This window comes from Melanaphis sacchari, unplaced genomic scaffold (genome assembly GCF_002803265.2).
Source record: "Melanaphis sacchari strain LSU unplaced genomic scaffold, SCAv2.0 Contig82_pilon_pilon, whole genome shotgun sequence".
Lineage (NCBI taxonomy): Eukaryota > Metazoa > Arthropoda > Insecta > Hemiptera > Aphididae > Melanaphis > Melanaphis sacchari.
Genome location: NW_020271585.1, coordinates 79,226 through 106,341, shown reverse-complemented (window position 1 = coordinate 106,341; position 27,116 = coordinate 79,226). Strand labels below are relative to the sequence as shown.

The 27,116-nt window shown below is 25.5% G+C and overlaps 1 protein-coding gene across 1 annotated transcript in view; it reads left to right on the top strand.

Annotated features, from left to right (window-relative positions):
• The first annotated feature begins 11,516 nt into the window (after nucleotides 1-11,516).
• The window catches only part of LOC112602125 (probable calcium-binding mitochondrial carrier CBG00135), a 28,099-nt gene continuing 12,499 nt past the window's right edge, over nucleotides 11,517-27,116 (top strand). The window contains exons 1-2 of the mRNA XM_025350062.1: nucleotides 11,517-11,660; nucleotides 24,343-24,597. Of these exons, the coding sequence (XP_025205847.1) occupies nucleotides 11,517-11,660; nucleotides 24,343-24,597 (399 nt within the window). The remainder of the gene's footprint in view (nucleotides 11,661-24,342; nucleotides 24,598-27,116) is intronic.

Here is a 27,116-nt window from a genome sequence, read left to right as displayed (position 1 = left end):
TCTTTGATACCTACTAAAATTTTGTTTCCTATAACTTATAAGTTATAAGTACCTATAAACGTATTAGTGTATATTATCTAAAAATATACGGAACACAACAAAGCATGCCATGGAACTAGGTTCAGTAGTCGTTTTGTGAACCCGGCTAAATATTATATAATATCCATAAAATTATTACTATATACGCTATAAATTAAAAGTTCATATAACCCATGGGTATTTAATTATACCTATACTTTAATAGCGCAATAGCGCGCGTTTTTTAATGTGAAAAATTCGTTTTTTGTTTAAAACTATAGATACAAGCAGTGCCGGCCCTAAAAAAGGGGGCGGCAAGCGGTGTGGCCGCACCGGGACCCGCGCTTGTGGGGGGCTTCACAAATTATGTAATACAAATACCACTTTAATTTATAAATAAACATAATAATATTGTCTCAGTAGTACGCAAATTATATATAATAGCTATACAGTTACACGCATGCATTTGTAAAATTATTTATCGTCGATGATGGTACAAAATTATACAAAAATAAAGTAAGTTCCTTAAAAAAAATAAATAAATATAAATATTTATAAATAATTTATATACTTCAGTGCCCCCGTAAAATTCTGCACCGGGCCCCGAAAACCATCGAGCCGGCGCTGGATACAAATTTTTAATAATTTATTATTTTTTTATTAACGTTCTCAGTTGTATTACTTTCACCAACTGTAACGATGTATCGTCGTTGTGCGTCATTTGATCGTCCGCGGTCATTTTGAAATTAAATTTAAAGAAATAAAATAGGTATTCGTTTAACAGAAAACAAATGTGACATCTATAAAACTTTTTTAACATTGAGTTACGATAGTCATATGTATTCTAGCTAGATTTATAATATATATTTTATGCGTTTCTTTTTATCATTCAATATAATCGAAAATTGGTATCTGTGGGTTTTGGCTAATTATACATGTTTGTATATTGGTATTACATAATAAATACTCACAATTTACATATAATTACACGTAAAAAATAATAGTAAAATTGTTGTATTTAATGTACTTATAAAAATATCAACAATGTGAATAACATATAATTGAATATACTAAAAAATAATTAATAGGTAATAGATATAGAGAATATTATTACATAACAAGTGATAAGAAAACACACATTTAATGCAATTAAAACATTTTATTTATATTAAAAAAAACATATTATTTAACTCCATATTTTGACTCTTTATTCATCTTTCACAAAACCATTTAAAAAAAAAATTTTTCATAATATATTTAAAAGTTTAATGAATAATTATACATATACACTTATACGGTATTTAACAGTTTATATATAATTTATTATCAACATCTAATATAATTTATAAGTTTGATTTTATCAAGATGTTGTTCATACGTAAAAATTTTACTTATATATATTTATATATATACAAGTATATTTCATAAATAAAACTTGAATATTAGAATTTTAAATTGTAAATAGGTATAAGTTATAATATTTTAATAGGTATAGATATATTAATACACTTTTTGTGATAGGATATGAGTACTTAAGCATATTATGTACTTATAATATAGGTAATTACTGTAGATAAATAATATACAGTAAAACCTCGATTATCCGGGGTAATGATGAGGAGAGGGTCATACGGATAAATGAAAATCACGGTTAATCGAGACTTTTTATAATAATGAAATTTTTTATTTAATTATAATTAGAAATACATAGGTAAAATGTTATAATAATGAAATTTTAAAAATGTTGATTCAATTATAATTAGAAATACATAGGTACAATTTTATAATAATGAAATTTTAAAAATTTTGATTCAATTGTAATTAGAAATATACATAAGAAGACGTATACATACAATAATGTTATACATAATATTTTCGGAATAGTGGGCACGGTTAATTGCAAACACGGATAATCGAGGTTCTACTGTACTTAAATATTTAAAAAAAAGTTTAAAATATATCAAACTTTTATGTCGAGGTATACTAATATATTATTATACTTTATGGGATATCTGAAAAGAGGCAATATAGATTATAGATACATATATTATATGCTATGTATACGAGTATAAAAAACATACTAATATTTATATTACTATAATACGTCTGTAGGTATGTACACATACGATAGTGCAACGTAATTACCATGTACAAGGGCAACAAAGTCAGTTGCCTCAGAGCGTAAGCATTTTTTAGTGGCTCACAGTACTGTTTTAGTAACAGAGTAAGATTTTTTTTAGAGGCAAAAAATAAATATTTTTCCTCCGAACACTTTTAAGTGTATAGCTAACTTACTGATAAACGACGATAAACGGAAATAGTAATACTATTACGAGTATATTACATACCTATATACTGTTATATAATATACGAGTATTTATGGCTTTAATACTACTTTTACAATTATTATATTACCAAGAAATACTGAGCCGTATATAAGTATACGCTCTGGGATTTGGGGTCATATGCTTCACTTCAATGTAAACGTCGTCGACGTGCACCGGAAATACTTGTTAAATACGTCCTGCAGGCTGCCGTTGCCATGCAACCATATACGACACGCGTGCGCATTGCGTGTACGCAGCTGACATCGGTGGCTGCAGTGTATATAATTTAGATATATATTGTGTTATATTATATACCTATATACATTATATGTACGTGAAAAGGGTATATTGATTTATGTTCAGCGGGTCCCTAACAACCGCCGCTGTTGCTGTTTTATTAGCTTTTCATTATTATTAAAATATATTATATACTTTGTACTCTTCGTAGCGCTGTGTGTCGTCGTTAACGAGTTTTTTCTTTAGGAATTATTTCGTTATTCATAGAATGTTATGATTTAATTAAAAACTGGTACCTACCTTTCCTGTTTTAAAATATAGGTATATGTCCGTGTTTGATTTCTAAACCAATTAATAAATTATATTCATATAGACTATTTTGCTATAATTTATAAGCTGCATAGGTACAAACAAATATGTAAAATATTAAAATTGAGATCGAACAAAAGAAATATTTTGATTTAAAATTATAATTAAAACGAAGTAATGTTTTTTTTTTACTCTCCTACATTTTTTTTCCTAAAAATCGAAATAGTTAGGTACTCAATCTTAAAATATTAAAATAAATTTACCCAAGTCATAGTATATACTATATAGTGCTTATATTATACAGGTAATAGGTATATTTTACGGTCCAAAAAAAAAAAACTTCTTAGTTAAAATAATTTTTAATAATATAAATATTTTTAATTCAAAGTATAAATAAATTCAAAACGTTGATTTGATAAAAATTAAAATTTATGAGAAATTTAAGAACCATTAAGTTAGTTATTCTATAATTATTACTGTTATATAATATAATCAAAGCCTAAAGGAAATTTCTCCTTGGTCTATTTTTTTTCCTATTGCCACTGATATAATATACATATTAATCATATTATATTATAAAATATTCGTTATAAATATTTATTTATATTAAACTTATTGTGTTTATAATTGTACACTACGAGAACTGTTTTTAAATTGTCACTTACAAGCCCTTTTATGACGTTTTAATTTTATGTTTTCCTTATTTAAAAATGAGTTTAACCTACGATTGACAAATGGAGGTTTTAATATGGGGTCTTTTTAAACGTATTCAATTATTTAAAAAAAAAAAAAACTTCTAAAAAGATAATGGCAACTTCTTGCTTTAAGGTATTAGTCCTCGATAATCCTCGTAGGTACAACCCCGGCTAATATCTGAATATTGAATTAACTTATTTATTATAAATGTACACGAAAGGATGTTAATTAATATGATTTAAGTATTATAATACAGGCGTATACAGCAGTTTCGATATATTCAAATCAGGAAAAAGCGATGTTTGACGCTAGGACTGCGCTCGAACGACGTTGTGCTATATAATATTATTTATTATCTTGTACGATTTCGTCTACTCAACTGTATTCACTGTATTATATCGGGACGTAGTATGTATGATGTTTTGTGTTCGAAATTAAGTTTCGAGTTTCGTAATATTTTTTACACGCTATACACGTCATAACATTATAACGCATTAAGGAGGGAATTGTTTTGTCGATTACGTGTTCGTCGTTTAGTGCCTATGTGTGCGTTGCAGCTTGCTGCAGTAGTGCAGTACACAAAGAGAATATTATTCCGAGTCCCTCAGCTGTAGGAATTCGTCAGTTCGACTCACGCACGATGCCCGGCAGAGGGGCCTGACGTCCTTACACGTGTACACACACACACACACACACACACATATAAATGTAATATATAGTACATAAATACATATATAAAAAATACCTACTATGTTATGTGTAGCATGAACTGTGGGAAACACATGTCGAGTATTGTCGACCCCACGCCGACGCCAAACCAATAACCATCTAGTCGACCCCTCCGTTATAACCCTTTCCCCGCCGCATCGTTAAATACATCGCTACTTCGACAACAACAGCCTATATGACCGATGTGTGTGCGTGTGTGTGTGTGTGTGTGTGTGTGTGTGTGTGTGTGAGCGTGCTTGCGTCTGCGTGTGTAACCGTATACGAGAAAATGGCGGCCTGCGAACGTCCGCTCTCGTAAACAAAACTGCCGTCCTATTCAACTGCGCAGAAGCGACGAGCTCGCTGTGGTGTTGTTGACCTGCCGGCGGCGCTGCGCGTGCACGAACAAAGACCTTGGCGAGCGTCGCGCGTGGCCGGGCTCGAAAACCGAACGCCGTTCCTACCGCCGCTCTATCGCCGTCCCACCGCATTACCGAAACCCCGCACCGCCGCCACGGCACCGCACGCCAAAGATTTTCCCCCAAAATCGACGACGGCCCACGTACACGAATACTGTAAAATATGTTTCCCAGCATTATAATGTTGATAATATTTTATTTTTATTTTACACAACTTGGTATTTTATTATTATAAATTTATAAAATATTATTTTATTAGGTAATATTATATAGTTACCGAATAGTGAATACGTAAATAGGGGCCAATTTTAGTTTTTACGATGACATTCCTAAAAACCTCGTTAAAAGAGTTTTGAATTCATTTTATTTTAGTATTGTTATACTATATCATGTGATTTCAATACACAGATAATATGTTGAAAACTATGTTTTTACTCCGTTTTAATGATTTTTATTGTAGGGATGCTTCAAAGAGTGACAAGTGAGAGGTTTTATTACTAAGAAAATTAATTATAGATGCTGGTTGCTCATACATCTCCGTCATTTAGGAAATCTAATAAGTCGGGTACAATTTTTTACATTATATTAATTTACAAATAGGTATGTAACATTGATAACAGGTACATAAATATTTGTATACATCTTATGTACACATCTACCTACCGATTATTATAATATATAATATTTACTTAAAATATTATGGATAAGTATTATGGTATCACCTAATAAATACACTTAACGTGTATAATAGGGTATTCAGTTTTAATAAAAATGTTATTGATTTTATAAGTTTCTATACAGGTGGCTAGTAAAATAATTTATTTTGTATTGTTTTTATGTACATCCAACTTGAAAATATCGGAGATATTTTTCAGAGTAAAAACAATATATTTTATAATGCGTAGTTTTCTCTTATCTATCGACAGTACATTTCGTTATTAGTATTAGTATATACTATGTACAAACAAGTTATACAATCACTATTTATTGTATATTTTAATATATAAACTGATCGATTGTGTGAGTGCATATAATATATGTAAATTGAAACCAAGAAGTTTGAATTCAAAATTGATTTATTGTTTTAATAAGAATCATACTAACTGCAGTACGCAAGGATTTGAACCAAAATTATTGTTTATGATAGTGGTAAATTAATTTTGTAATAAATAATTAGGTATGTAACATATACTCTAATAATATACAGTTCATTATTATTCTAAATAAATACTTTTGATAAACTCTCTTGATCTTATATCTTTTAAATTTTATACAGACGTAAATAACACACATTACACGATGTGCAATGAATAGTACTATAAAATCTTCAAAATTAATTTGATTTGGGTTTATTATAAGACAAATAATAAATGTATCTATAGCGCTTTTACTATATTATATACAATCTATATACTATACACATAAACCTTATACATAATATAAGATTTAAGGACTAAGAATAATAGCAAATTAGTTTTCCTAATAAATAATTCTATATCGTTCTAGATGTACAAGAAAATGAAATTTTTTTATGCAAAAATGTATAGGCTGTATTCTAGAATTCACTAATAATTCATAAAAAAGATATCAAGTAGCTTTTACAGTTTTGTTGTTTATCAATACGTACTATATGAAGATGGGTAGGGTGGCTATGAATATGCTTTACGTTCACAGATTTTAAATTAGCTCAAATTTGTATCATTTTTGGTTTAATAAGTTCTTATTTCTTTATAATTAGGAATCGGAAGTTGATGACCTTAAAAACATTAAAAAATGCAAATATGTCTAAAAAATGACAAAAAAAAATTATGAATATTCATATGAAATTATTAAAAATACATTAAAATAAAAGAATAGTAATAATAATAAAAATTACTCAAAATTATTACATTAAACTATTAATGCGTATTTTATACTGTCAAAAGTAAAAATAACAGATAGCAATTGCCTTATTTTATTGTATTTTTATCTAACCCGTATACAACTTGTGTAAAATATTATTTTATTAAATATAAATTTGATGTAAGTACTTGTATATAGTCTGTGTAAAACAAAAACTATGCGCGTAAAAATGTTAATTGACAAAATCTAATTATAAATACAAATTATTGTCATTATTAAATAGTGGTACAGAATAAGGCGGGGTTCCTCATCAAATAATCCATAGGTTTAAGTTTTCACTAGTTGAAAATATAATATGAGCTGCAGCACCTCGAATTAATTTTATTTTAATTATTGTGTTCCACGTGTTTATTGCTGGACGGCCCCGATGTGAAAGAACGCACATATTATTATATAATATAATAAATTAATGAATATCAAAATATACCTTAGAGTGTGTTAGATAAAATTATATATATATAAATGTTGCTGACCTTCGAAGTATACAGCACAAAGATACAATATACGTGTATGGTTATATTATTTATACATATACATATCTACCTATTAAGTAGCTGTTACGTGCAGACCATACAACGTTTCGAAGGAATATTTTCATATTTTTTATCGTATAAACTGTATTCAACGTACAAGCTATATTGAAGTGTTTAGCCTCTGGTGTTGATTAAAGTAGTTAGACTAAGATTCCGTTGTAATTGACGTTCCTTTCATAAGAATTTGTCTTCCGTATATCTCCGACCCATTTATATACATACGTACGGTGTAGGTACATCTAAGAAGCATCGTAATAGTTAATAAGGCACACGTGCAGAGATAGGTAGATTGTAAGGTATATTAATTAATCTACTTACTACTAAAAATTATTGGTACCTATGTATTATATTCTATATCTCTAACTTACGCGTTGCAATAAATATACAACATATTTTACATTTACTCGAAATCGTTTTATATCATAATTTTAAAGAATTTTAGAAAAATCAGAAAAATAATATTTTTTAATAAATGTATATGAAAGTTACGTTTTTTGAGGTAAAAATGAAACAAAATATATGTTAATATCATTCTCTATAATTTTCATAGTAGTAGGTGATTTTACTTTGCATGTGTTATCTCCGTTTTATATACATATAAAATAATACATTCCCGTTCAGCAGAATTCATTTTACGTCGTTAGTTTTAATATTAGAGTAAATTTACCTATTATCAAAATTAAAGGTAAGAATTTTATCTAGGCCATTACATAGGCTTTTATTGATATTTTAATTTTAAACTGAATTATAGCTATGTCAAATATTAAAACTTTAAAATTAAAATATCAATAAAAGCCTATGTAATGGCCTAGATAAAATTCTTACCTTTAAGTTTGATATTAGGTAAATTTACTTTAATATTAAAGCTAAAAACATAAAATAGATTCGGCTGAACGAAAATTTGCTATATTGTATGTATGTAAGACGGGGATAACACATGTGAGTGCGGCGTCCTCTTAAGTAAAAACCATTAAAATATGAATTCAAATGTACGAATTTTATCTATATGTTGCACTAATCCACGCGATAGAGATAGAAAACGAATAATGCGATGACGTCTTATTTAAGTCAATATTTTATAGTTAGCATAAAATGTTTTGTAGGTAGTAAATTATATCTACTCAGTATTTTAATTCTAGAACTATTATCAAAAGCTAAAATATTATTTAATTAATAGGAAATTTCAAATTAACATGCCAATTAAATTCAAAAGCTTTATATTAAAATTATGCTGAAATTATCATAGTTATCATTGTTGGTTGCTAGCTTCTTGACTATTGGTACTTTTATGTGCCATGATCAAAAATGACTTCATTGGCACATGAGTATATAATTGATCGTAATTAAGGCTATTAGGTATAATTAACCTCTATTAATTTTTAAATTTGAAATAAAAATAATAAAAATTAAAAATAAATATAATTTATCAAGTTTTTTAAGTGAAGTTATTACACTTATTGAATAGGTATAGTTTTTATAAATTGTATTTTTTTACATCAATAAGTTATTTAAAAAAAAGTGTTAAATGTTAACTGTTTATTTATTTATTTATCATATTTTTATAATAAAAATTTTCTTTATACTGGTGTAGCATTTTGTTATATTTTTATTTGCTTGATATGTATAATAGTGTTTTCAATCAATAATTTATAAATTCATTATTTATTTATTTATTAACCATACGTTATAATATATGCTTATTCTTATCAATCATTATGCGTGGCCATGAATTAAAATATTTTTATAACTATTCAATTGTGAAATAATAAAACACTAATCAATGTAATATGTATAATACGTATATAGTAAATAAAGAGTGATTTAAAATATATGTTATAACTTATAGTAATTTCATCATATAAATATTCATAATAGAGAAAAATGTTCAATACAAAAGTTTTTTTATTTAGAAATATTTAATATGATTAGTAATTTCTAATTTTTTTTTTACAATATATTTGTGGGGTTTTTGAGGTCAACTTAAGTAATTAAAATTGGAAGCTATACTTTTTTTGCAATCCTTATATGAAAAGTTATTTTGAGGTGTTTCAATTCATAAAAATCGAAATTAGGATGAGTAGTTTATAAGTTATAAATATTTAAAACTTAGATGAGCGGAGTAGAACGAGGTACCCTACATATTGCTAGTTTACAAAACTTACCTATACTTTATATACTTATAATTTGACTAATTAAATTATTAAGATAAATACATTCTTAATTTAAAAATGTATTGTCTATATCTGATATACGATATAATTATGAAGTACCTATAAGATTTCTATAATTATAGTTTTTTAACATTACTGTGTATAGAGAAAAATATTACGGTATATACGACGATATAATATTATGTATTATTATGCGTCGATTTCATGTGAATTCCTTTGTTATTCAATATTTTGAGATGATAAAATCGTCTCAAGATGGGTGCTACACATTTCTTAATAATATTTTCTTTAAGCTCAAAAAACTAGTTCAAATTTTCTACCAGAAACTATCGTAAAAATTGAAAATTAAAGCATTATTACTGTTTCAAATGATAATAACAGACACAAAAGAAAAGAAAAGACATAAAGTACTGTAAAACCATTACATTAATTGTTCGAGTTAGATTCTAAAAGATCATCTAATCCTCATTATTAATTAGTATTTTATTATACATATTTACATGTACATGATTTTATAATCAATTTTTTTTCATATTAATAAGAATTATCCATTATATATTTTCAATGTAGTGCAAACTATATACTGTGATTACCTATATTACTGATTTCAGTTAAGACTCATGTTTATTCATAATTCATTTCTAAATTTTCCAGTACTTCTATTTCTTAGTATATTTTTTATTATTAATAAAGAAGAATCAACTCTTTTCAATACCTATATAAGTGTATAACAACTCCGACAACTGTGTGTTTTATCTTCTATAAAATTAACTATTGACAACTATCAATGTTTATTGTTTATATCTATATAGTATACATATACAGAAAATATGAAAACTTCATAGTATATATACGAGACGAGATAAAATTAAATATAATAGTATACCAATTAATATCCATAATTTATTATGTTTTAGAACAGAATGAGAAAGCTATATAATGAACCCAAAAATTAAAATTTTTATCTAAAATTTAAACTATGTAATCTTTAGGATGCAATTAATAATACATTACCATATTTTGAGAAGTCAGTTACTCAAGTCCAATAAATTAAAAAGTTCTTATCTAAGTATATGCTGCAGATGCGAGGCAAAATAAGGACATCTTGTAAATCTTATTCAATTCACATAAATGTTGTTCAGTAAATTAACATTAATATTTTTATTCAAAGTTTTAAATGCGCACAATTTATTCATTAAATATTATATAGGGATAAGTAATACCTATAGAATAATTGTATAACAATCAAAATTAGTAAGAAAGAGAAAAAAGTTTAAAAAGTTGAAATATATATTGTGATAAGTAGGTATGATGTACACTGATGTAGAAACTAGTAACGTATAAACTATGTATATAGTATACAAGTATTGTAAAATTATATTTTTCTTTCACTTTATACTCTCCGTTATAATATACTCGATGTGTACATTTTCCGACAAAGTATTAACGCTTATGGCTTATCACTTTGTTAAGCAATACACAAATATGATGGTAATATTAAAGAAAGACAGTAAACTATTGAATATAACATAATCACATTCGAAATAATTGGTTTAATGATGTGTACCTGCTCTACCTACCTACAAATTACGTGCAATAAAATAGCATAATGACGATTAATAAATAATTATAATTAATAATAATAACATTATGTATAACAAACAATGACATGGGGATCGTATTTTATAAACATATTTATTCAAACGATGATTCATAATCGGCTATGATTTAATTTGAAGCCACAGAGAAATAATAAGTCATCTTAATAATAATAGAGTGAACAAAATTAATAAAATTTGTTGTAATTTATTTTAACTCTAAATTTCGGTTCATTTATCTACTAATTTTTTTTTCGTATGTCAAAATCATTTTTTTTTTTTTTATTCAACTCTTATTATTATTAATCTTTTTGTTTTTTTCTAAATCGTGCACATTACGCAATACAATTGTTGATTTTTACATAGCTACTGACTTGTTATAATTATATTATATACATTTTGTTATGATACAACACTATTGTTACCTATACGTCCAAATATATACTGTATAAATATTATGGCCCGTTAGTACTTATTTTACTCGAAATATCTTATCTTGATATTATTACAATATGTCATCAGATCGATCGTCGATTGCGATTTACGACTATTCGAACAGTGTAACATCATAATAAATTGTTATGAGTATGTTGCTGTCATGACGTTGAAAAACAACACACTAACCACTGACGGTTTGACGGAATTGGGCTTTTGGTCCCGACATTGCGCAGCAGGCGGGATGTCGGCTGCTGTGTCTAAAACCGTCTCAGCTCCCCTGGATCGCATCAGAATGCACATGCAGGTAGGTGTATTTGTGCCGACACAGTTAGTGATTAAAAAATAATACCACATCTGTAAAAATCTGTATTAATTAAAAAAACACGACGGAACCTTTTAAAAATTATATCTTCAACATATACTTCAATTGAAAAAAAAAACCATAGGGGGTAAGATCAGGGCTTATAGAACTATAAGAGGCCAGTGAGAAAGAGTTCTAATATGAGCTGTTTAGCGGCTGATTCATTGTTGTGGAGCCTATAGAGGTACCTTATATGCCTTTCGTTCAAATAGCCATTGATTGATAAATACCCGCACAGGTGAGAACATCTTTCAGCAATCATAAATTAAACTTCAATTACCTGAACAACGACAGATAGCTCTTTGTTTTTTCGTTGTAGAGATCACGATCATCAAATAATTGGTATTGTTTTTGAATCACTGTGCTTATTATAATATATAATATTATTATATTGTTATACTATTATTAGTAATAATATTTCTATAATCCTATCTAATATAGAGAAAGAGAAGAGCTATACTTTAAAATTTGAGCCCTAATTAATTTTATTATTGTCCTTTTGGTGATCTTATATATACAAATTGTATGCCGTCACCCGAATGTTAGTTTTATAAAAACAAGACAATGTTTTAAAAAAACCGAAATGACGTTTATAAAACGATATATACGATTCATTATCCGAAATTAATATAGAATGCAGGTAATTAAATTACCTATGCCTAATTGCTTTTATCTGTATATACTTGGGGTTGTACAGCAGACGGCCGTGTTTACGGTTACACGTTGATCGTCGATGATAAAAAACGATAACAGTTTATTATAATGTGGCTGAACTGAATTGTTTTTAAATATGTTTTACCTGTTGTAATTTCCACGGTAAACGAATATAGGTAACTATATTATTCAAATGATTTCAAAACGTGTCTTATTCATCTATTGTACCTACTGCTATACCTATACCGGTTTAGTTGATTATAAATTTGTAATACTTACAATACCTACAGCCATTTAAATAATATTATACCATATACAAAAATTAGAGAACAACAATAACGCGCATGATGAATATATATAATATACAAACTAGTGAATACTACAATTGCTAAATTTATATATTTATAAAAAGTTTAAATTAATGTAGTGATGATATCTGTTGTCATTGTGCCTATATACATTGAATAAATATATGTTTGTACAATAAACCTTAACTAGAATCGAAAATATTACCATTACCATTCAAATAAAAATATCAAATGACTTAAATTGAATTTGCTATCATCGACAGTTTTCGGTGTTATTAAAATATTGGGCAGTAGAAATACTGCACGTAATGGGAGAATATTTTTTGTACAAATAAAAATTTTACTTTTAGTTTATTGTGGTATGAATTTTCTTGGATTTATATGATATAATGCAACTTATGATTTTTAGGCTATAAATATAATACCTATAGTACCTCAACGTAGACATCAAAAATTAAAAATGTTAAAATAATACAATTATAGGTTTCACTAATTCCTTGCTTCAATACAGATATATTTAATAATGTAATTTGTTAGTTACTAACATAAAATTGACGTATAGATATCATCATTAAAAATAAAAAAATAATTGAAAATTATAATTATTTACTGATCAATAATTTTTTTTTTTGCTTTAATGTTTAAATATCAATAAAGTTTTATTAACACTTCTACATTTTTTATGTCTGAAACAACTATGGATAGTTAGTACAGTATTATATTTAAAAAAATTAAAATTTATAGAGAATAGAATAAATTATCACCATTTCGAAAGAAGTTTTTAGATAAAATGATTTAAGTAGTTAGGTACGTTTTGTATTAATTTAAATTCAACAAAATAAAATATGTAACTTATTTTAATTGCTACAATTGCATACAATACTTTTTAAATTGTCTTGGAAAATCACAAATAAACCAATTTAAAGGTTTTAAGAACTGCTTCTAATCAAAAAAATGAAAATGAAAAAGTAGCTAGTTGTCCTTCACACGCCGCGCGTATAGAGGTCTTATTTTTTTAAAATTTAATTAGGTATTCATATTAAAAGCCATATACAAATTCGAACTATCTCAAGAAGGTCAAAATAATAACCTATTTTATCAGGAACATAATATATTTAATACTGAAATGATGATGTAATTTTTGTAATTGAAACTTAAAATAAAAAGTTCTAAGTACCATCGATGATTAGATAGTATAATAAGAATAACAGACGGGAGTTTTTTTAAGTTCAATGTTCATATTTTATGGTGCTGATTAGCTGATTAAAGTCACGTGTTCCATCAATGTGGTTCGTTAAACGCAACTTGAGCAATAAGTCAAAAGGTTACATTTATGTCTACAAATAATTACAATAACGTTAAATAATTTTATTTTTTTTAAACATGAACTACAAGGTTATTATAGTTAACTAATATTATTTACATTAGATTTTTATACTAATCGATTTTTTTTAAGTAAAATTTTTAACTTCTTAACATTAAAGAATAGTCTGAATGTTTAATGATATAGATTTTTTGTTATACGTATACCTATTAGGTATATAGAATTTTTTTTGGTCTCTGTAGAATGGGAGTTATTTGTTTCTACTAAAAGTGTATCTTTACTCTTTCACTATATAGATAAATATTATACGAAGCATTCGATTTTTTGTAAAAAAAAAAAAAATAAAATAAAATAATACATAATATATTGATTAATAAAAGATGTTAAGTAATAACAATTCACCGCTTTTAAGTTTAAAATAATATAGGTTTATGTGAAATAACAAAAAAAATATAATTTTTTTTATTCAAAACTATAATTGTTTTTTTAATTATTCCTACATTATTATTTTATCATTATACATGGTTCATAAAAAAAATAAATATATTTATCATATTTAACAATTTGAATGATTTTAAAGATGTTTATTAAAGTTTGAACTTATAGATACGTTTGTAATAACAAAATAATGATGTATTTATTTTTTTTAATTGTAGTTGGAACATACGGCCACTACGATCAGAAAATTTGAATTAAATTCTTAATATTTTTTAACAAAAATTTAATAATATATAAAACAAAAAAAAAATTGAAAATTTGTCAATTTTTTAATTTTTATCTTTTGATTTATCTACCTAGTTAATAGTTTTTCCACATCTCTAAATCTCATATACTTAGTTACAAATAATAATATTCAAATGCTCTCTAACAAGTATTTTTTTTTCGTTTGGCAGAAAAGGAAAAGGCAATCTACTAATTTAATTTTTTTTGCTAAAACGTGAATCAATGAAAAAGGGAAAGATATATTTTTGGCGGAAACCATCTGTGCCCCTGTTAAATTTGGGAATGTCAATGTTTAGAGGATATATTAATACTATCTGTCATTAGTGATCACGATTTCATTAATTTTTTTTTTGGATGTGTCAGATAGTATCTATACATCAAATTGCATGAATCGTTAGAAATTTATAACTTGTACATTTATATATAATACCTATATATTACCTAACATGTTCGATATATTATTCATTAATATGCAATTGCACAAATTAACTTATTCAAAACATAATCAAGGAGCAATTTACCTATAAAACGCATTTTTAATTTATATTAAATAATTAACTGGATTTTTTTAAATACTCAATATTAAATACTCCGGGATTAAAAAATATATAAGCAGATCGATGATAATATACCATTTTTATGTCATCGAATAAAACAAATTGTTTAAAATGAAAAAAAAACATTCACATTATCGGTAATATGGTTTCATATTTTGTTTGAGTATGTATAGGTAAAAACCATAAGTATAATGCGTCTTATAACATATGATATAAGTGGAATAATAGGCTTTATGTAGGTACGGACAGAAAAAAATATTGTTTCGTTTTTCTTCAACCGATCAGAAACGATTACGTAATATAGTTCATACACGTACGTGTATATAATTTATCAACGTATATTATTATCATATTTTATTAAACATTTAGTCAATCGAAATAAATAGGCACCCACTGAATTCGTTATACCACCGCTTACAAAATATAGGTACCTAAATTATGATAAAGATTTTTATTTAGCCAGGTCGTAGCCCTTTGTTAGATACCGTATAAAAATATGATAATCATTTTAATAGCATACAATTTGGGGCGTACTGCTACCACGACGTCGAAATCGAATGCAAAATATGGTTAGGTATAGCTTGTGGCGGTATTATTGCATTTGAATGATTACATATTATGATTTTGATAGCGAATCGCGCATCGTTTCAACAACGAACAAAAAAACCAAAACGTGATGATAAAAAATTGTGAGAACGTGATTCTCTGCTGAGTACGCCGCGATAGGATTACATATATGTATAGGTATATATATTATAAACATGATATTATAGAGGAGGGTAGAAACTCGACAAACATGTATATATATACATATAATACGTATAGTAGTTACAGCGGGATGGGGCTCGTCTTTTGTATACATGTCGTAAGTGCTGCCTATATACATAATATATTATATTCAAACGCATATTTTTTTTGTTTTTATAACATGCGCGGAAACAAAACGCACAAAACAATACATTATATTATTATATTATACTATGTGACCAATGTATATAATGTGATACGACTACATCACTACAGCCGCCATTTTATTATATAGTATAGAGTCCATTTATTATATATTATCGTGTTTTGTATAGTTCTCCGTGTATATAGCATCAGAAGAAACGCACGCGCGGCTTGATATTAAAAATCATTGGTATTGCTGTTTTTCGTTTTTTTTATTCCGCGATTCTTGTTATTGATTTTTGTGGACGTCATTTCAGTTAATTTGATGGCTTATCAAATTAATAGTAGATCAAAAAAAAAAAAATAAATAAATAAATAAATACACGAGCCAATATATGTATGAGTATCTACAGATTGTAAAACTATAAGGCTATAAAAAAAATTTAACATTTAATATCAATTTCTGATTTCACACATAGATTAATTATTGTGATTGAACCATATAAAAAAATTACAATTTACGATTTACGTGTATGAATTGATAAATTTAATTTAAAAAAATGAAATTCTTTTTTCTAAAATATTAATATTCATAAATAAATTATCCATAATCTGATAGGATGCATCGGCTTGTTGTAATTAAACTTGGGCTATATATAATTTTGATCAGTAAAAATGTAGGTTTGCATACTTTGCAACATTGTAAATGACGACCCAATAAGTAACAAAAATAAAATTAATGTTTATATGAACGATTTTAAACGCTTACCTACAAATTGTTTTTAATTTTATAGTTTTAAGTATAATGTTTTTTTTTTTTAATGTTTAAATTTTTATAAATATATAATTTCTTATTTATACAGACTTTTAAGTTTAAATTGCAGCAATATTTATTACATACTACTTTATACATTTACGCGTCACATTGACATGATTTTTTATATGTAGATAAATCCCATACCTATATGACATATCATATCCAAGCATATTATATTTATATAAGTGTATGTATTAAAATTTAAAATTTATAAATAAGATACCAAATTGTTTAAAATTTGGTATTTAGACATGTAAATTTTCTGAAAAATATTGTACATAAACACTTTATATAGTACCTACACAAGTTTCTATTATAAGAAATCGCGTGTGTTGAGTAGATGTTCATTGAGGGGATGCCATTTAAATGTTTATAATTTACTTTTATATATATGAAATATAGGGAGAAAAAAACATAGTTTTCGTTACTACGTCAATCTATTTGGGACTAAAATTAGAGTGATATCACTTATGTTTAAAATGAAAATCTTTGCCTTAGGCTGAACGTCAGTTTATTTTTTTTATTCTAAAGTACGGTTCACGTAATAGCTGTTTGAAAAATGTAACAAAACTAATAAAATGATTTACGATTAAAATATATAACAGCATTAATCATAAGAATAGGCATAATTTTTAGAAGTATTTATTATGTTAATCAATTTATAATAGTTTCAAGTTTTTACGTGAATATGTAATACAACTAAATCAAAGTACGAAAATATCATAATATGGATAAACATTGTAGGTACGTAGAATAAATTTAAACTCCATTAGGTTTTTTGTTTATATAGTATTTATCATTTTGAATTTACTTAAAAAAAATGAAATTAAAGAACTTAGATAATTTTCGTTGTCGCGTAGAAATAGGTAGCAAGGCGTTGTTGACTTGAAAAGCAAAAGTGAAAAGAAAATCAATAGGCACTCTTTTGTTTAAAAACGGTTTTTTCAAGTCAAGTGGTCGATTTTTGTTCATTGAGTGAGGTTTGTTTAAAATAGATTCAATTTCACTTCACTATTTCTCTTCTCTCACAAACACAAGCCACACAAATGTGAATATATTTTACGCGCGTGGACTGGTCCATCGAACCATTTATTTGGGGTAAGGAATCTTCTACGAATGAAGATAGATTTACCCAACGGTTTCCATGGTAATTTAATATTTAAGATCGTCGTTGCTATGCCGTTGTGTCCCCACACGAAACTACTCCGTTTGTCGCGACGCCGTACACAAACGTTATAACGTCTTACCGATGACTAGTTATAAATTAAATGTCTGTAAAGAATAATAATTAAGACTATACACAGTTTGTTTGTACTATTAAGTCACTTTAAAAAATAAGAACACAGTACAGAAATATAAATTAACCAATGATTTACAAGATTTGTCATTAATATCTTATACATTTAATTGTCTTTTAGACTTTAGTACATTTATATCATATACTTATAGATATGAATAATACATATTGTAGTAGTTTTACGTATTTATACTTGCCTGATATCATATTATTAGTAGAATTTTTTTAACACTGTTGATAATAAGAATACATTTTTATTGTTTTACTATAAAAACTATATTTTTAAGTTGAAAATATTACAATCATCCTCTGCTTTACAGATTTTTTTTTTAAGTACATATTTAACCATATTTATTATTGATTATTTTACCTAATATTATACAATATAAAGTAAAATTTTTAATAAATATTCATTTTTGCTTTTCAAAGTATAATATTAATATAATAAAAAAACTAATTTATGATGTTTAAAAAAAATATAAAAATATAAACTATAAATTAAAATTAATATTTCACCCTCAACTAACATTAATGAATTGAAATGATATTGAATTCAGTATTTTTAACCTTAGATGACATTCAACTATTTCAGTTATATAACATTAATTAGGAACAAATTAAGAAAATGAAACATACACGTATGACGTAATTATTGAAAAAATGATGTAATTTGATACCGACGACCTATAAGTTATTGATTTTTTCTACACTATCATAGTAATTAGCAACTGTTGTTGATTAGTATGAATACATTTAAAATATACACTTTGATAAAATATACTGTAATTAAAGCCTTCTACAATAAGGAATGGCAAATATGTTTATTAAAATATTATGTAAGCAAAAATAAATTTTGATATGTTTTATAAGGCTTAGAAATTATTTCATCGACATATTTTTTTTTTAGACTATTAATTTTATTGCTGAGTAAGGAAGAAAGCTAATTTCGCAATACTAAGAAAAAAATATTAAAAACGTATAGGTAGTGCATATTTTGCATATTTTGTAATTTTGTAATTTTAAGAACATATTACTTAATTTTACAATTTTTCAAAACATATATTATAGTTAATATTAATAAAATATATTAATGTTGATAATACAATTTGAAAATTTAACGATAAAAAAAAATATATATTTTGAGAATTTTCACTAGGTATTATTTATTAATTATTGTATCGTGCTGTGTTTTTCAAATCCCTATACTTAATATAATTTTTCGCGTTTTGTTGGTAAATATTTTTCAAGTGTTTTCCTTAAAAATAATTTAACAACTTTAAACGGCTTTATAGTAAATTGCATTAATAGACCTAACTGTAAATAATAAGTATAATCATCAAACATAATTTCTGACTAATACGTCGCAAATTAGAAAGCGTTTTGGTTATATTATTTTTATTTTAGTACTTACCTATTCAAAAATATACCAAAAAATAAATAATCTGAGACAAGTCGTTAGACTTAACTAGGTAAATTATTTTTCATACAATAATGTTTATTTTAAAATTAGTATAGTTTTGCATCCAAATGTGTTTTTCAGGTAAATTACGTTTATAACGTGTCTATTATATTGTAATAAGCCCATAATAAATATAATAACTTCGGCTATGAACTTAAAATATTCATTATTTATGAATAGAACAAAACACCTTTATCTTGATTTAAATACCAAAACAATTGAAGTATTCAGAAAAAATGTGCTTGTTGAGGAGGGAATATCATTATATTATATATTATAATTTATAATAGGCATTACTTACTTGTTTTCTTTGTCTTAATAAGTTTTATTTATTTTAATGTTTAATTTCATTTACAGTTTTGCTGTTTTATTTAACTTATTGTTTAAATTAATACTACAATAGACCTACCTATTTTATTTGTACCATATTTAAACGAAGAGCACATTAGTTGTGTCTCGTAAAAAAGTATACAAGAATTGCGTCCTACTACATAGGGTAGGTAGTAAATTTTTTTTTTCGTTTTTAGGGTTTTTACGTGTTATATATATATATAAGGATCTTAGACTTTAGTTTTACAATTTTCTAGGTTTACCAAGCTCATTTAAAGTACTTGATTAAATATAGTGTTATAAATAATAATTCAACATTCAATAAATAATAAATTTGTTATTTATTATTAAAAATCCTTGATAAAAATGTACGAATTGCATCTCAAAAAAAAATCTTTCGTGGCACAATTCGTTTATACTTGTTTTTGGGACGCGACTCATGTGGTTCTGTTAGATGATAAGGTACAATTAAGCCCTTACGGTTATAATATTCGTAGAATTGTATTATTGCTGTTTATTTACAAATATTATCCATTGTTTTGTAAAATAAAACTTTGCAATAAGAATGTACAAAAATAATGATTTTTATAATTTTTTAATTTTTTTTTTCTCTATTGCAATATTATGATAGCAGTCAGTTGATATAATTTAGTTATTAATACAATATATACTATTTAAAATAAACTGTATGTGTCGTATCATAAAATCTATAACTTTTCCTATAGTAGGTATATCCTTTGACGTTCTGGATAATACATTTAATAAATACTATACCTAGTTAGAACCGAAATAAGATGGTAATAATAAATATTGTTAAGGATACTTGTTATAAAAACATGTTTACAATTAAATTAGTTCATTATTATGTTATCCATTTATCTGTTAGCTATCAAACTTGATATAACCTTTGCTATGCGGTAAAATGATATAATTTATAAATTATTAATGCATATAAATTATTTAAAACAGTAATACAATATTAGAATAATAAATATATATCTTATTAAATATTCATGTATATAATATTATTCCCATTGACTAAATATACTAGCATTAACTAATCACGCATTCACGTATTATCTACCTAATAATAACCAAGTAAAATGGGCATACAATATTAAAGTTAATTATGTGCAGGCTATGTCAACGACCGGAATACTACATGGAAAATGTAGAATAAGTATAGAAAGCACAACGGAATGTTTTTAGACATATTTTATGAATAAGACTAGGATAATAATATAGGAATTTGCATATTTTTTTTTTTAAATTTACAGGATATAGTTTTTGAAGCACAAAATGCGATTTTGTCATCTACAATTTCAAATATATAGTTTTTATTTTGCAATTTTTTTTTTACATTTTCTATACCTTTTTAATTTGAGGTCATTTTTTCAATTTTACAGGCATTTTTATACTATATTGTTGAAATCTGGTTAATGTTTTTATACATTTTTAAATAGATTTTTTTAAATTATTGTACAAACATATTAAGATACACCATTAAAATAAAATCGTTAACATATTTTCTAAAAATATTTAATTTTTCCAAAATACCAATCATTTGTATAGTATAAAATATACTCGTTGTACTAACCGAGCAATTAACGATAATAATTTTCGATTACGTATCATCTTCATCAATTTATTACTAAATTAAATTTTAGTTTAAATTAAGTTTAAATTTTAGTTTTACAACATTATTTTATTTCAAAATATATTATTTCAGAACAAATGACGCTGTCCATTAAACCAGTAGATGAATTTATTTGTATACTTAAAAATATAAATTGGTCATTGTTTCTTATTGAGTCATTTAAAAAAAATAATTTTTTAGGTTTTTTAGGTCATTTTTAAAAATTCCTAGCCCTATTTATTTATTATTATTCATATAATATATTTATGTGTAACATTAAAGCCTACTATATTATAGTTATTTTATTACATTAATATTTCTCTGACTTGAATAGCAAAAATGTTCAGTATCTCATAAAATACAATATGTATTATATAGATTAAGTAGGTACTCATATAAATTATCTTAAATGTTTTTATAAAAAAAATTGTATTGAATACCATAAAAATCAAATAAATACTGTGCGTAGAAGGCAGATGTAAAAATAAAAATGTAATTTTATAACAGAAAAAAATTATTTGACAGCATTTAATAAATATAATAATTCAAATTGTTATATTTTTAAATAAACTACAAACATGTATTGAACATTTTTATCTACTTAGTATAAAAATATGACAGTAGTATCAAATATTCTCGAACTTACGTTAGAGACAATCTCTGACAATCTCTTCCTCTTCCCACAAAGATAAAAGGCTTATCGCGCACAAAGATTTGGAAATCACTAGTTTTTTGTTTGATTGATTTGGTTTTAGAATACTGTAAAATAGTATCAACAAGTTCATAGAATACGTAAATAATATCTTAAAAAAAGTTTTAAGCCCATACGAATAATGTTATGTATTACTTTTATCAATATTTACCTAAAGAAAAAAAAAGAAAAATGTTATCATTTAAAATACATATTAATATCTCTAAAAGAGTCAAAATATTTAGAAAATTATTCTATGTGTAGAAAATGTTAACATAAACATTTAATAAAAATCCCAAATATTCATAGTTATTTGTTCCTAAATAAACAAAATATCAAGAATCCTATGTAATAAATAATATGAGTATAAAAGTAAAAATTTGAACTTCTAATGGTTTAAAAATATAACTCAGTTTTTTTTTTTTTAGATAGAAATCTCATGAAGAATCGTTTAATACATTTTCAAATTTTAGATGTAAAAAAATTTTTTTACAAAATAATTTATGATTTTGATGAATTTTATCAAAATTCTATCTTAAACGCTTGTATGAAAATATTGCGACCGTGTACTTTCTGCTTTTTTTTTTTAACTGTTGATTTTCGAATATTTTTATTATGCATAATAATTTTTTTATTAAAAATATCTATAAATATTTTAAAGAATAAAAATTTGGTAAAAATTGGTTATTATTTTTGAAGTACAGAAAAACAAAAAAATTTAATGTGTTAAATATTGGTTTTGCTTTTTCATGGTTATTTTGAAAAGTTATCGGAACTTTTTATTCCTCTGAAGTACCACCTAAACGTTCAATTTTCTACCAGAAATCACCCCTAAAGTAAAGAATTGAAGCAGTTTTGTTGATCTTGAAGGTGGTGGCATGTGAAAAAATTATTATTGTAAATTAATACTAACATAATTATTTAAAAATTTAGAATATAAAAAAAAAATATATAAACACTAGAATATTTTTAAATATTCTGTATGGTAATGTAAAGCCTAACTTCGATAATTCTTTTGATTATGTGCAAGATATAACTAATATTCTACAATAAACTTCGTTGAGCAATATTATACACTGACATATGTAATTGCTTTCTCTAGTAGTATTTTTTTCTTTCATCGATCAGGGGTTTTTGAACTGAGTCTTCCTGGTACCTATAAGCTATAATACCATAACTAATTTGACTTTGGTCCTTCAATATAAAAGAATATAATTTATATTAGTGACTTCATGGTGGTAGACTTTTAGAAATGTTGAGATCCATCAACATAAAAAAAAAGTAGCTTTTCATTAATCAGTATGTATATAATTCTATATAATGTATCAGTGTATATTATATATATATATATTATATATATATATATATATATCATGGATAATTATTTAATTTAAGTTTTAAATACGGTATATTTCATTAATTGTAATTTTAATCAATCAGCATAAACGATTTATTTACATAAGATAACTTAATAAGCATATAATAAGCATACATAAGTTATCACTCGTAATTCATCAGCTCACGATTGTAGATACAAAATATATTTGATAAAAAATTAAATCATTTTTTATCCATAAATACCTTTGCATTTATCTAAATCATTACAAAAACACGTAGTCAGGCTGAAGGGTAACAACTAAGTCGAATAATTTATTTATTAATACTATATTTAATCTTGAACGAACTCGTAGATTATATCATAATATATTTTTCCTATAAATGTTAATTTAAGTATGAATATTAAAGTCATAATAAGTACATTAATACTATGTAGGTATAAATTATTTTATCATTGACATCGCGGAAATATGAGCTTAAATTTAAAATGACAAAAATTTTCCAGTTACGTTCAAATAGTGCGTAACTATACTATAGTACTATATTATTATTGTGTAATAACTAATAATATATATTGATGATTTTTGTGTTGTTTTAAAGATTACCGACGTCGGTGGTTTTCGAACGGCAGTCCGACACGTTTACAACAGACAAGGAGTACGCGGATTTTGGCGTGGTAATGGGCTAAGCGTGCTCAAGTCATCACCCGAGTTTGCCATGAAGTTTAGCGTGTACGACTACACGAAACGACAGCTAAAGGCATCCCGGAACGACGGCCACTTGGACGCCCGCGACAGGTTCTTGGCCGGCGCGATGGCTGGTGTTTTCAGTCAGACATTCTTGTACCCGCTCGATGTACGTAACTCAGTTTATTACGACTTATCTACCCATGTATTTTAAATAATAGTAAAATTGCAATATTTTAAATAGTATTAGCATTATTAAAGTTTAAAGTAAAAACTAATTCTTTTAATATTATAAAATATGTAGATCCATTTGAACGAAAATGGAATACTTTCTCATTATTTATTTTAAAAGGAAAAAATTGTTCCTAGCAAAAAATAACATAAAAATTTGGGAGGAAAAAAGACTTACCTTAAAAATTAATGACAATATTTTGGATAGACTATAGAGTATAGGACATAGGTATTCAAATGTTTAATTTTTAAAGTCTATTGTACATTTGAACTATTTCAATAATTATTGCTGTACTAAAATAGTAAAATTTATAAATTACCGTGAAATAAATAATTTTTTTTTTACAATTTAAATATGTAATTTCGTCATCATGTATTTTTAGGTTTTAATAAGAAATACTCACGAGGAACACCGTGTATCATATTTTAAAGTCTTGTCTTTTAAAATTCAAAATTGTATAAATTTCCAACTACAATATAAATTTTAAATTGTCGAGGTTTTGGTGGATTTCATCAAATTTTAAGTCGGAGATGTAAAGTACATGGTTACTCCTCTCCTTTATAATAATAATAAAAATCAATAAAAACACGACTGCGCTTCAAGCATTTGTGCGATGTGCGCTGCCAGCTGTATAGTGTTGTACAAACGCTACACAATAACCGTATCTATATTATATTATACTTTAATTTTTGAAAAGCAATACTACATATTGTACGAAGTACTCTCCAAAGTCAAGATTTGCATTTAAAATTTAAATCATTAAATAATATCTTCTCAAACTTGTCGCCCATATTTTGACAAACGATTCACGTTGATGTATATCAGGTTAGGCGAACACAGTTGGATATTTTTGGTTACTACTATCTAAACATAATTTTTTTTTAAATGAATGATATTTTATAAATGTATTTATTAATAATATATTATTTTATGGATTAGACATACTATACATTTTAAATAATGTAATTTAAAAAAAATGATCTCTTTTTAAAATTAAAGTGATATGTGAATAGCTATCACTTTAAATCTGAGAACAGATAATGTTCTCATAAAATAATTTTATAGTATGAGCTTAAAATTAAAATTTAATGTAATAATTTAAATCTAGTATAGTTTGATTTTTATATTTTTTATGTTATGGACTTTAGTACAATCTTGTCCACGAGAAAAGTAAACCGTGTCCCATCAAAACTCGTCTGAGTAGAGTAGACGCTCTTCCACATTTGACATAGGTATTGACAGTGTTTGCATTAGATTAAAATATATGTTGGTTTTTTGTATAACTATACTCAAAAAAGCTTTTGGCTCTATTCTATTTTTGCCTATGTTACGCACAATTATATCGGCTTATTAAGTATGGCGCCTATATAATATAGTGGTACATAATTAAATTATGTATGATCTATTCTATGTTTATAATCTATATTTTAAATAAACTACTTTTTTTTTATAATACGCTACTATAGTAACTAGTTACTCACTATGATTTACAGTTTGGTTTTATATTTGTTTCCATTGACCTTGTTCTTTGTATAGATATTTTTCAAAAAAGTCTGAAGGTTATTATATTCATTAATATAATTTAATTACGTCTTAATTATAAAAGTACACTATATATCGTCCGTCATATCAATAATATAAAATATTATTGCATAATAGGTTATATGACCTATGGGTTACGCTATACATATAATATTATACTCTATAAAAAATCAGACGTATAATAGACATTGTCTATATTAATAATATTGTATCATATTATTATATAACTGTAATTAAAAATTAAACGAACTACAAAATCTCTAGATAAACTCACGTCGTTATTGTCATGTCAAAAGTCATTTATTAATGTTTAATGTTACGTGCACGTAGTTGCAAGTGTTACAACGTGTCCTATAACGGGTGCGATAAATATATTTTTTTCATAAATATTTACTTTTTTTTTTTTTTGGATATATATGACTTTTGACTTGTGTGGTAATTATTTTTTGTTTGTCATGCAGCATAGAAACTTCTATACTGCAAGAGTGAATTAGTTATTGATATGCAATCTTGAAGGTATTACCTTCTGTACTATAAAGAAGTGTGCATGAACATATAGTCATTAAATACGATTACAAATTACAATACTATATTAAACCATAGCTACTTTATACTATAATTAGTATATGTAGTCTGTACACCTTCCTTAATAATATAATTTTCATCAATACAGTTGCATGGGTATACATTATACATAATAATTATAATATGATAAAAAATAATAATATACTATCCGATTTTCTTATTTATTTGTTGAATTTTTGGAATAGGTATATACTATACATATAATATATACCTACGTATGTATAACTTACATACAGCCAAATATTGAAGGATATTGATGTAGAGGGCGATTAAAACAATCATTAGATTTTATGAATATGCCACTGCGTATGTGTACTATGAAATTAATA